Source organism: Drosophila rhopaloa, unplaced genomic scaffold (assembly GCF_018152115.1).
Source record: "Drosophila rhopaloa isolate 14029-0021.01 unplaced genomic scaffold, ASM1815211v1 contig_155, whole genome shotgun sequence".
Taxonomy (NCBI): Eukaryota; Metazoa; Arthropoda; class Insecta; order Diptera; family Drosophilidae; genus Drosophila; species Drosophila rhopaloa.
Window position 1 is genome coordinate 13,273,389 of NW_025335034.1, and position 13,001 is coordinate 13,286,389.

General features: G+C 39.1%; 2 protein-coding genes across 3 annotated transcripts; one reads left to right on the forward strand and one right to left on the reverse strand.

Annotated features, from left to right (window-relative positions):
* The first annotated feature begins 5,870 nt into the window (after positions 1-5,870).
* LOC108042584 (mediator of RNA polymerase II transcription subunit 21) lies at positions 5,871-6,565 on the forward strand. The gene is made up of 2 exons (XM_017120917.1): positions 5,871-6,072; positions 6,146-6,565. The coding sequence occupies exons 1-2, from the start codon at positions 5,986-5,988 to the stop codon at positions 6,530-6,532; spliced, it is 474 nt and encodes a 157-aa protein (XP_016976406.1). The 5' UTR covers positions 5,871-5,985; the 3' UTR covers positions 6,533-6,565.
* On the reverse strand, positions 6,564-12,661 carry LOC108042583 (histone-lysine N-methyltransferase SETD1). 2 transcript variants are annotated; one of them, XM_044456983.1, is made up of 6 exons: positions 12,645-12,661; positions 11,888-12,261; positions 11,583-11,832; positions 7,847-11,526; positions 7,156-7,789; positions 6,564-7,093 (listed from the first exon to the last, which is right to left on the reverse strand). In XM_044456983.1, the coding sequence occupies exons 2-6, from the start codon at positions 12,148-12,150 to the stop codon at positions 6,920-6,922; spliced, it is 5,001 nt and encodes a 1,666-aa protein (XP_044312918.1). In that variant the 5' UTR covers positions 12,151-12,261; positions 12,645-12,661; the 3' UTR covers positions 6,564-6,919. The 2 variants fall into 2 exon arrangements, with proteins under 2 accessions (XP_044312918.1, XP_044312917.1); XM_044456982.1 differs by having other exon boundaries at positions 12,327-12,647.
* Positions 12,662-13,001: the final 340 nt, after the last annotated feature.

The following is a 13,001-nucleotide window of genomic DNA, read 5'->3' on the forward strand; positions in this document are numbered from 1 at the left end:
GAGAATTTTCACGGACGCTACGGACATAACATTTTTTATAGGGGTGTCGGTGGGCTCCTCCATCCAAATACACTCTAGGTCTGCGTGATCTAAAATGTTTGCGCTGACTATGTTTACTTTGACAAGCGAAATTGCCATCATTAAATTTTTGAGTTACATCGTTAACATACGGTTTCTAGAGAGTAATGATTCATATATATGGCCAGTGTCCACTTGCGAACACTGCAACATTGCAACTTTCAGGATTTGATTTACAGATGACGTTAATTCATTAATTTGACTTTGTATTCTGGTATTTATTTATATTTGTCTATTGTTTGAATTGATTAATTGTGATTCTGTAAATTTAATTCTTTCTAAATCCCCGGCGTCCGGAGTTCCTGCTACGACTTTTAATATTGATCCTAAAAAGTCTAAACTCCTGGCTACCCTGTGGTGTACGCTTAACGAGTCGAGCAGGTCGCGGAGGTGAGCTGTGTCCACATTTAAAAGTCTCCTCATGTGTGACTGGGGAACATATCGCTCATATTCTCTGTTTCTTCTACTACGCGCCTGTACCCTGAAAGGTTCGCTGAATGTCTAACGGATGCGAAGTCCTCCCACACTAGTATTCGACCGTCAATAATAGGGATGTATTTGGCCTGTGGAATGAATTCGGAGCTATATTTTTGTTTATGACAAGGTTGCCCACCACCAACCGGAATTAACTTAACCTTAAAAAAGTATTTTATCAGCTAAGCTTACAGCTAGTAAAAATTTGTGCCAAGTGGCTAAATGAAAACAAAATGGTTAAAAACTTTTTTTTTTATTTTATGTTGTCTTTGTGGACCATCCTCCCCTTGATGAGGACCGTGGTCCCCAGGTCCGCTTCTACGGCTTTCTCCTCACACAGTGGTGTGAGCTTGTTGCCAAGTCTTCGGTTTGACTTAACCAAGACTTTCTCGCCGACTTCGAACACTCTGTTTTTCGGGAGACATTTTCTTTGGCCCTGAGTGTGTCTTGAGCCCTTATGATCCTGTCTTTTATTCGTATGCGGATCGCTTGGGTGCACTTCCACCACGTCGACTGGTCGTTTGTTAATGACCGAATGAATCGACTTGTTATACTTGGTGGTGGCTAACAAAATTAATTCCACAATGTCGGTTAACCTTCTATCGATTTTCAGACAACGCGCGAGTTCCGACAGGGTGCTGTGAGAGCGCTCCACTTGTCTGTTTGAGACGCAATGGAGGGGTGGTGCATTTGCAGTGCTCACACCAAAATGGTTCTCTAGCATGGCTGAGATTGTGTGCGAGTTTACGACGGCAAATTTTGAAAACTTGTCAATGCAGGTGAGGAAGTATTTCTTATCCGTAGAAAAAATGTCAATGTGAAGCATTTCTCCTACGTGAGAGGGGGTCGGCGTCTCGCCAAGCTCATGTTTCTTTGGGTGCCTGTCGTATTTGGCTTTTGCGCACGTCTTGAATTCATTACGATCTCGGCAGCTAACTTGGCCATTTTTGGAAAGTAGTACTCGGAGAGTACCTGCTTTACGTTTTCTTGGGCCGACCTGTGAGCCCTGTTGTGTTCAGCGGAGAGGATTTCTCGTCTCTCTGCAATTGCAAAAATGTCCGTTACGCGATTTTTGCACTGCCAAAATTTTGTGGCTGAAAATCGTCCTGTATCATTGCGAGTGTGTGCAAATCGCAATGGATGGCGTTTACGCCCTTAGGGACTATTACATCTGCGAGCTCATCAAGTAATGACTCTTTGCAGGAGAAGCTGATCGCATGCCGTCTCTTGTTTCCAAAGCGAACAAAGCTGCATTTTAGTGGAAAGCATGCCTCCTCCAGAGTTCTCTGGTTCTGAAAGCAATTTAAGGGCTTATCCGTTGCCTCAATTGTGTGGGTCAGGGAGAGTTCGCTGTGTATAGTAGGTACGCACGATTCAGCGTCTTGCTCCCCCATGACATTAAGTTGTTGCCGAGATAGTGCATCGGCAACCAGATTTTCTTTACCTGGCTTGTAAAAAATGCGCGCCCCGGACTCATCAATTTGCGCTTTCCACCTTTTGATTTTTGCGTTCGGATTGGATTCCGATTGGATTCGCCTTAATGTTGAATAGCGATATGAAGCATTTTTCTTTGATTGAGGTCTCGCCATGAATGGAATGGATAGTGAACAGGGAATTAACTGGGAATTTAATGAAATTTTTAGATGCGCCTGTGTCAATCAAGAACTTAATGTGCGCCCCTGCTACTCTTCATCCGATGACGGATAACAGGGATGTTCCCCTAAAAAATTAATTACATCTGAATCATATTCGCAAATGGAATCATCGTTAATTTCTGCTACTGCGCTGGAAGCAGTGTTGGCGTAAGATTTCCCTGCCTGCTCTGTGGCAAAACCCTTGCAGAGGGATCGACTTCCATCGGCTCCGGTATACTCTGCAGTTTACTATCGCGCGGGTCAGAATGGATCTGCGCTTTAGCTTGTTTAGTGTAATACGGGTTTCTATTAACTTTTCTCAAAAGTGGTTGCGAAAAGATACCTCTCATGGTTGGACTCAACCTCTTGTGCCAGGGCTAGGGCCGATGGCATGTCTTTCGGGTTTGCCGAGAAAAGTACGTCTGTAAGATTCCGCTTCAGGCATAATACCGCTGCCATATTTCGTTCATATGACATGTTTACTTTGTTAGTTAGTAGCGTAAGCTTTTTTTCTACCTCATCGTAGTATTGTAATAGGGTTAGACCACCCAGTCTGAGAGTGCCTAATTCTTGTTCGAAGACATGCATCGGTCGTTTGTCACTATATGTGAAATCGAGGCGACTTATAATCGCATCAATAATAAGCAAATTCAATACAGTACTTCTTATAATAATCAGCGCCTGATAATGGCGTGAGCTGCCATCGTACCGTCTGAATATATGGTAGGCAGCGGCCGCCGCTTTCCTCCAAGAAACATAGGACTCTTGTGCCCCCGCAAATTCGGGTAGGCATTTAACAGCGTCCAAGGGTTCGTTGCATTGAACTTCATCCCTAATCTGTATGGCTTTAATTTCTGAAGTTGGAGCCGAAGCTCGGGACGCGGTGGGCCCAGCGCGTAATACTGCCACCTGGCTGGTTAATGAATCGATTGCCTGTCTTAACTCCTGTTCTTTCTGTAGATTCGCGGCGGCTTGTCCGGCTAAGGCATTATCAATAGCCGCCCGCTAGGGGGTTTCCTCGCGTGTTTAATGGACTAGGGGCTCGAATGAGCTCTTCGCTTTCTGACCCTGAATCACTAGCGTACTGCCTGACGCTCCTATATTGAAAAAATGGTGAGCTCATATGCAGTTAGGCCTACAGAAAAAAATAAAAAATGCCAGAGCTGCCAAAATGTGGGCTCGTATTTTGTCACAATGCCGAACGGGGCAATGAATATAGTTTGCTTAGTTATTTTAATGGTAGTAAATATATGTACCGTTGCGTAGAAAATAGTGTAGTGGTAAATATATAAAAATCATAATATTATAAATTTTATGAGACATATAATAAATAAAAGTATTTGTCAAAATACTTAAAATTAGATAAAATTAATGAATTTAACTGTGATATATTTTTTTTATTTTTGTCAATCAAATTCTGAGTTTCACAAGGTTTAAGGGCGTTTTATCTTCTTTAAAAATATATGCGTTTGTTGCAGATGGTATTTTGTAGAAAATATTTTAATATGTTTTCGCAGGTTGTCTAGAAAATATTTAAAGAAGAGGTTCACTTACATATTATTTATTGTGTGTGTGATTCCTTCCTCAAAAAATAAAATTTTTATATCCAAGTTCTTCGCGAAACCGCTTGGGTTTTTGTTGTTGAGCGCCAATTATACTTAGAATGGGTGCGGCCTGGGGTGGTCTTCCTCAGCCGCACTGGTTGAAGGGTGGTCTTCTTCAATATTGCCCACACTTAGGTGCGGGGCGAAGTGGTTGTCGCTAGTAGCGCCTGTATTTGTGAGATGACTGCTAACAGCAGCCACTTGCCAGGTTCGCCCGCGGGTGCGGGTGAAATGATCACTGCTAGCTGCGCCTGGTGGTGTGAGGTGACTGCGAATAGCAGCCACTGATGGTATCCGCCCGTGGGTGCGGGGGGAAATGATCACCGCTAGCTGCGCCTGTTGGTGTGAGGTGACTGCGAATAGCAGCCACTGGTGGTATCCGCCCGTGGGTGCGGAAAGAAGAGGTTGCTTTGGCTACGTCTTCACACGTAGAAGTTGGAGATCCCTCGCAGCTGTCTTAGCCGGATGGCTGTCCTTTCACCTTTGTAGATTAGGATGAATTAAGTTGGGAGGTAACTGACCCCCTTCGCCTGCTGGCCTAGAGACTCAGACAGCGCAAATAATAACAAGATATTTATTATTTATTTATGCAGTGCTTGCCGGCTATGCACGAGCATCTGCTGGGCTGCGGACATTCGGTCATCGACTCCGTCCGTTAGCTACTTAGTTAACTTATATATAGATTTCATTGTGACAGCATTTTTGAGAGTTCATCAGAACTGGTTGTGCTACGATCTTACTGACAATCAGCTGGGTTTGTTGACCAGCAGTTAACATTCAAAAACTTATCTGCTGGAAAGGGCTTTTAAAGTTTATTCTTAAGTACTTCGGAAAGACGAGAATGCAATATATACAAAGAAATAAAAAAATAACAAAATTTCAATTAATTTATTTTTTTTTTATAATATTTAATATTTTGTTAATTGAATGTTGAACTAAATTCTTCCAGGCGTTAATTTGGGTTTATACCCTTGCAGAGGGTATTATAATTTTGGTCAAAAGTGAACGCAGTGAAGGAGACATCTCCGACCCTATATTCTTGATCAGGATTGCGTCGTGAGTTGGTATAAGCATGTCCGACTGTCTGTTTCCACGCGAACTAGTCTCTCCGTTTTAAAGATTTTGAATTTCTTTGCGCGCAGTATATAAGTCGGAACGGCCGGGGTCGGCCGACTATATCCTATCTCCGCCATATAACTGATTGATCGGAAATGCCATAACTTTGGTGTTTGTAAAGTTAGGAAGTAGGGATTTTCTATGGGTTTTAATTTTGGCCAATCAATTCGACCTACCAAATTTCATAAGGCCAACTATATCCTATATTATTAATTTTATGACCGTTACTGCTCGTTACGGTCACTCCCTTGCATTATAAAAGAGGCTGCAAAAGGGTAGATATGTCAAAATCAAAAGAAGAATGAGTATTAAGAATGCATAATATGAATAATTTTGGAGAATATAATTTACAGAATATTCTGCAAGGGTATATCAACTTTGGCTCCGCCCGAAGTAAGCTTTCCTTTTTTGCAAGGGTATATCAACTTCGGCTCCGTCCGAAGTTAGCTTTCCTCTCTTGTTTTTTCAATTTTTATATGACGTTTTTGCAGTATAAAAGCTATTAACATGACCCATGCAAATCTGATTTATTTGTGTATATCTTATTCTTTTCGCTACGTTTTCAATTTTATCAATTTCGGGAAAGTCTGCAAGGGTATTAAAACTTCGGCTTGCCGAAGTTAGCTTCCGTCCTCGTTTTTTTTGCATTCGTCCGTCAATTTTCCATGAAATACATTGCTCTAACAATAGGCACTTCAGAAGATTTTTTTTTGCTTGGTCCTGACGTTCACCCAGAACCGTGATGAAAACAGGGCCTGACGAAAACTGTTCGCCAGCTATTCGCTAGCTATTCGCCCCTCGCTTACTCTTATAGCTGATCTGAGTACTGGGCCTAATGAAAATAAGGAAATGGTTTGTTAAAGAAGATGCACCCCAGTCTGAACAAGCCTTTTGATTAAATATTGGTGTAAAAAATGTATCCGTGTCGATTTTTGATAAATTTATTCATTTTTGACAACCCTGTCACCCAGCCCTGGTACACTGTTGTGTATAAATATTAATGCAATGTATAATTTTATTCATAGCCATTTCTACGTGGATAGCAAACAACAAATTAATTAATATACCATTTTCTGCTGATGACATTTTTCTTTAGCTTAAATGTTACACGGTGGTATACTAAAATGGCAGACAGACTTACACAGTTGCAAGACACAGTTAATCAGGTACTTTATAAGATTTAGATACAATTACAGATTTAATATATTTTTATTATTATTTTTAAACTGGTACTTGCAGCAAGCGGAGCACTTCTGCAATGCGATTGGTGTGATTCAGCAAACATCTTTTCCAAGTAAATTTGCAAATTTTGATCGAATAGGATCCCAAACGCCAAACACTTGTCACCCTCAAGAGGACTATGCCCAGCTATTCGCACAATTGATTGCACGATGTGCCAAGGATATTGACACATTAATAGAGTCATTACCAAATGAAGATAGTTCCATTGAACTACAAAATTCCAGCCTAAAGAGGCTTGAGATCGAAAATCAAGAAACTGCACATGAACTTGAGCAAGTAGTACAAAAGGGCGAGATTTTGCTAGAAAAAATGCAGTCTGCTTTGGAAAATATAGCTCAAGCTCAATTGGATATGCAAATAACACTTAAAACTAATTTGCAATAAGCGATAAATAAAATAAATATATTATTCAACATTTTTGATGAGTTTGGGATTTTATTGAATTTTTGACCTAAATGTAACTATTTACAGTGTAAAAGTTATTTAATATAAATTGGTCTTACATGGCTAATGTTCTAAGATCGATTATAATCCTATGAACTAATAGAAAGCATGTCCTTATTTCACGTTTGAAACTGACCTAGCTTATTTAAATAAATTTACAAATTGTTTTTTAGTTATACATTTTCCATAATTTGCTGTAAAATTGTCTAAGCAAAATATCGCCAATATTTGTATTTACATGAGCACCGACTCTGAATATAACAAAAATCAAACCGCGAGATTCCAAATATTTAATTCAGAGTTGCAAATTTTATATATAATTTAGCTTTAGTTAAGTGTACCCCGGCATCCTTGGGCTCCACATAAACAAGGTATTTTTTCATCTTCCAATGGAAACTTATAATCATACGTTATTTCCTCGTTGATACCAATCGGTTGCTTTGAATATATAACTATCTTTTTTTCAGACTCAATAGTAATGACCTTTGCGTAGCAGTTTGGCTGTAATTAAAAAATATACCTCATTAGCACATACAATTATTAGTAATTTCAGATATACTTGCATTGCAGCTGTGATTTATAAATCGTGCTAAATTTCCACATTTGGTAGCGTCAATTATAGTTTCCATGTCAATTCGAAACAGATAAGAACTACCGATTCCAATCGCTTCGTACTTTGTTTCTCTTAGATCAGCAACCACGGGCCGAATCATTTGACCAACGTATTCAATTACCATTTCGTCTGCAGCTATAGGCTCCATTGCAAATAATCCCCAATCATGTATCGCAGATTTTGCAAACTTAAGCTGTTTCTTCCGAAATTTGAGCTGATTAAATTTTAAAAGCTCAGACTCACCCATAGAACCAAAAGCTGTCAAGAGCCGACGTTGGTTTGAGCGTGCTTCTCGGGAAATACCTTGCATTTTGGATATTAATTTATTATGGTGATGATTGGTAAGTGCTGTAGGTTCATCGCTACGGTCTTCATTATGGGAATCTTCTGTATTGGCTTTAGCGTGATGGTACTTGTGTTTAGCCTTTTCTCGAACATCCAATTTGTAAAAGCCTTCAGTTCGAGCACACCCAGTCTTATGGCGCATCAGTTCATCATCTTTTCTTCGTTTCTTTGGAGGCGGTGGCCAAAACGCTCGGTCAGTTGTACAGTGATCTACCCAATGGGTGTTATTTAAAAACATTCTAGAAAAAACTTGAGATTATTATAAAATTATATTTTTTTTACTAAAAATCACTTACGCGTATGGCTCCTTTTGCAAATGATCCGAATAGCTCATTTTTATAAAGTTAATATCTTCTGCATCGATTCCTTTCGTTAGGAAAGTGTATAAAATAACCATTTCCTCATTCTGATCACGAGCTTTATACATCTCAATCGGAAAGAAAGTTTCCGTTTTGCGGGCAAATTCGGCTAATGCATTAGTAATTGGTGCTATTTTAGTCTTCACATTTGACATCCGCGGTATTGAATCTTTCTTTTTTCTCTGAGTGCGACTAGTATCCTTTCGAGGTCTGCCTGGGCCTGATTTTGTCATTTGATCAACACCAGGAGATATGTTTTCCGGGTCGCGTTCCAAAATGGTTTTATTATCAAATATCTTCTTAGATGGAATTTTGCCGAACGAAACTGACTGTGCGTGTGGCGGCAATGAATAACAATGCTCTAGAGCAACTTGACTAGCCTGCGATGCTTGGCTGGATCCACCGTCTGAAGATACTGGTGACTGCGTTCCTTTTATTTCGTCCATAGAATTGGTGCACATTTTGTTACTACCATTTGCAGTTATATCATAACCCTTAATAGCGCTCGTTTCGTTGGTAATTTTGTTTTTCGTTTTTATTTGGTTAAGAGGCTGAAAGTTTTCCACAAATTGATTTAAGTTTGCAAATCCTGGGGTTTTATGGAGGATTGATATATCTTTATTTTCTTCATTCTTATGATTTGGAGACCTTTCTACAACCGAATAAGATGATGGCCTGATTTCATCTATTTCATCCTTTTCGATCTTTTTCTCTTGTTCCTCTAAAAATTCTCTTTCAATTTGAGCCATGTATTCGGTGTTTCTTCTTCTCTTCTCCTGATACTCTCTCTCCTCCTCAGAGTCGCTATAAATTCTATCATATTCATAAATGGACTTTTGTTTAAAATCATCATTTTTTTGAACAGGCTCTTCATTGTAGTCCGGAGGCGGAACAGGTGTAAGAGACCGGCGACAATCTTTATTAATTTGTAGCGTAGTTTGGAGCTCTGATATTAATGAGGAGTCAATATCGTTTTCATCCAATCCGAAGCAACTATCTTTACTTATATCTTCAAGATCAGAAGGAATAGATGAATTTTTTTTTTCTTGTAACGCAGGCAGCAAAGTATTTAATTTAGTACTTTCAATATCTTCATCGGTATCAGAATAAATATTATTTTTTTTTGTGCGACCTCGTTTTATGTGTTTTTTTTTGTACTCGTTAGATTCCGAGTATATATCTTTCATGTCATTATCTTCATTAACTTTTAAACCTGCTCGGCTTCTATTTCTAATAATTTTTTTCCGTTGACTCAGATTCCTTCGATTATTTTCATCAAGGCTATCATCCTCACTGGTTTTTTCCTTTTTAATACATTCGTTGCGATCGTACTCAGCTTCACTAGATGAGGACGAAGACGAAGAAGAAAAAAAACTTGATGCACTTCCCTTTCTTTTTAAATTTAATACCGATGTCTGCGATTTTGTATCAGATTCTTGGTTTAAAACTTGGCCCTTTAAGTTTGAATGTGCCGTGCCAGAGCTTCCCATATTGGAATCTTCTTTTTCAGAGTCCGACCGTTGAACCATTTCCTCTTGGTCACTTAGATCTCTTTCCAAAAAATCATTTCGGTTTGGAGTAGGACTTGGATGTTTTCGTACACGCCGAAACGATGGTAGCTTGGGCATTGCCGCCCTTAACCCTATACTTGAGAACGATTGAAAATCGGAAATTTCCCGTTGGGTATTAATAAGCTGATTTATGTCAGGAGGCTTTTCGCTATTAGGTGTTTCTTTGGGGAAATTTGAGGTTATATTAAAGGTTGATTCTGCAATTTCGGGTAGTGGTTTCGATCTAGCTTTTAACGTCTGATCCTCCCACCAGGTCTCAAAGTTTTTAAATGCAGTTATTTCAACCATGCGTTTATTTACATCTTTCTTTAAAATCTGCTTTAGCTCTTCGACAATATAGTTTAAAACCTTTTTCACTTTTTGCCTTATCTCGTCATTCTGATCTGAAAGAGTAGTCATTTGATAGTCATGTGGCTCAGCAAACGAATCGAAATTGAATGAACCGACTCCAGTCAAGTAACCGGGCTGTATGTAGGCTGCATTTGAAAAATATCGGCTAGTTAAAGGAGAGTTTGACGGGATACCTGACGGATAATGTCCATATCCATTTGCATGGTAATAATAAGGATGTTGATCTGATGTATTTGGATACATGTAAGACGATGATAAAATAGGTTTTTTGTTTTCTCCATATCCCACGTTTGACAAATTTTGAATTGGATCCTCATGAGAAGACAAGCTCGATAAAGACATATTGTCATCATTTTTTTCTTTTTCATTTAAAAGACTGAGTTTAGACCTTTCTTTTTTGACTATTATTTCTTCGTCACTTGATATATCACTTGCTCCATTTGATTGTTGCAGAGCTTTTATATTTTTGTCGCATGACTTTTTCTTGTTCTCTAAACTGATTGAATCAGAAATAATGTCAAAAGATACATCGGGTTTGCCTTTATCGGTTTCCGAATCGCTACTATCCATTTGAAGAAAAGGTGGTGCATTACCAAAAGTCTTTCCTTTAAATATTAGCGCTATTCGAGTATCTAAATCTACGTTCCCTTGTTCTATACTGGATTCTGTCACAGTCTTCATTGTAGTTAAACAATTCATATTTATCCCTTTTGGCGATTGAGGTTTTGCGCTGACGGATTGCAAAGATTGCGCTACAACATTTTTATTAATTTTTATTTCCTCGTCATCCCAATTTTCTTGCTCTTCTGGAGGCGGCGGAGGAGGCGGAAGAGGTTGGAAGTCAGGCTGCGGCGCAGTCCAACTTCTATGATCCGACCATGTCTGAATACTTTCATTCAAAGAGTACGAGTAATTATTACATCCGTAGCTTTCGTCAGGTAAACCAGAGCCTGAAAGTCCAGTATAGTAGTCATGACTTTTTGCTTTTGAAGAGCTTCTAACATCAGATTCGGTATATTTATGCAAGGAGTACCGCTTATTATACTTAAGACTGCCACGATCCCTTTTATCGATTTCTGTAGATCGGTCGCGTTCTCTTTCTCGATACTCTCGCTCTTTCGATGAGTTGTACCGATGTTCTCTTTTTTCTCTGGGTTGCTCTCGCGCTTTGTCGCGAGATCTTTTACAGTCACGAAATGAATCTCGCTCCCTAGAACAACTGTAATCGCGTGCCCGTGAATCCGAGTCTCTAACTCTATCTCTTCTAATGAACAATCTATCATGAGGAATTTCGGGGCTTATATCTCGAGAACGTCGACGATAGAAATTACGATCATGCCTCACAGAAGTTGAGTACTTTTCTCGGATTTCACGGTCATAACATCGCTCTGATGAATGTCCACGGCGGTCTTTAAAGTGGCGATCTCTCTCCCTTTCCCCGTCGCGATCCCAGTTTTTATCCCTACTGCGTTCTCCACTATCAGGATTGATTTGAAAAGTGCTGTAAACGCAATTTGAATGATCCTGAGCATCCTTTTCAATATATCCGTGACTGAATTCTGCATCCTGGGAAGCAATGTGCTGCAAAGACAATTGGGGCGTTCCTATCAATGGTTTCGCCACGGCCGGATTTGTCAGGTTTTCAAGGGTTTTTTTTAATATGGCACCAAAAGGGTCGCAAAACACATTTAATATCTGAAATAGTCAAATTAGAATGTGATAGAAAGGTTTAATACCAATATTCGCCATACCTTTCCCATTACAGATTTTTGGTTGTATTTCTGAACAAACTGCCTTGCTCCCTTCGTACTTTCAAAGACGATACGAGCGATGCCCATATGTTTGTTTGTGGTCGGGTGGTGGTAAATATTTATTTCATCGGAATTTCCACATTTGTCCAGCATATTAGAAAGAAATTGCTTGTCGATGTTATCATTTAGGTTTACCAGAGTAACTTCGATAGCAGGGGGCTGTCCGACATAGTCCGAATCAATAACAAATCTGCGAATAATGTCTTAGGATTTGGTTTTAATTTTTAAGATAAAAAAAATCTTACCTAGGTATAAGAAGCATTAATGGCTCAACTGCCCTGGCTCGTATACGAATAAGAGGATTTCGAGGATCCCTGGGCGTTATTGTTGGATAGGTCGGGTCTCCTGCCACAACGCCATCGTATCGATAGAGTTTGGCTCCGCATTTTACCAACTGAGGATCAGCTAGTAGCTTAAAATTTCCGTGCATTTTAGCGTTGCACAAGGACGAAACATTGTTGCTGCCGGTATTGCTGTTTAAAGTATCACGAGTGTCCGGCATCTGCATCAAACGACGTGTCTGTTAAGCCAACAATTTAGAACATTCCACTCCCTCCAGGCACAAATCCTAAACATATGTTGCCGCAACTTGTCTCTAAGGGAGCCAAGTTTACAGAGGCTACATAAAATAGTAAACACTTGTAACAATTTCAAACTTTTGCTCTAATATGAAATTTTGTATACCTAATTCCAACATTAGCCAACAATAAAAGATTATTTCATCATTCGAGTTGCCCTAAATACGCAGTATGAACCACAATTATCTTCAGGAGCATTGCTTTTAGTTTTTAATTTAATACAAATGGTTAAACCAACTTGCTAAATCTTATATGGGACCAAAACAACCCTTTTATTCAAGCAGCTCTTCTAATCAGAGAAAGGAAACCCCGCATTTTTACATTTCATGGTAGTAGTCAGACAACAGGTAAAACACTTATTTAGTTCAGTATATGACATATTAAAACGCAAATCAAAAATACACAGAAAAACGAGGCTTCTTACTTGTAGGGCTGATATTTTAATGTAATCGATGTTTCAATCGATTACTTAACAAATACTAATAACTTTATGGAGATTCATAACATAGTTTCAATAGTCGGATCCCACTGCATCATATTTCTATATTTCAAATTTTGGTTATAACCGGTTTCCAACTCAACTTTGTTAAATTTAAACGCCAGCTTACACTTGTGTTGAGTTTTTAGTTAATCGAGTTTCAGACAAAACTTGGTTTTGTTTTGACTTGATGTTTGCACTAGTTTTTGGAAAATGTTAGTGGCAAAACCAAATTTAATTTTTAGATTTAGCCAGTGGCGAATCGGTACAGAAGGGCAATATAAGAGGAGGTATTGAGGACAT

Excerpts from the sequence above, each read along its gene's own strand:
- LOC108042584 (XM_017120917.1), top strand. The coding sequence starts at position 5,986 with ATGACATTTTTCTTTAGCTTAAATGTTACACGGTGGTATACTAAAATG. Across the intron at positions 6,073-6,145 it reads TGCAAGACACAGTTAATCAG|CAAGCGGAGCACTTCTGCAA; the intron begins GTACTTTATAAG and ends TGGTACTTGCAG.
- LOC108042583 (XM_044456983.1), bottom strand. The coding sequence starts at position 12,150 with ATGCAGATGCCGGACACTCGTGATACTTTAAACAGCAATACCGGCAGC. Across the intron at positions 11,833-11,887 it reads TTAATGCTTCTTATACCTAG|ATTTGTTATTGATTCGGACT; the intron begins GTAAGATTTTTT and ends CATTATTCGCAG. Across the intron at positions 7,790-7,846 it reads TTGCAAAAGGAGCCATACGC|AATGTTTTTAAATAACACCC; the intron begins GTAAGTGATTTT and ends AGTTTTTTCTAG.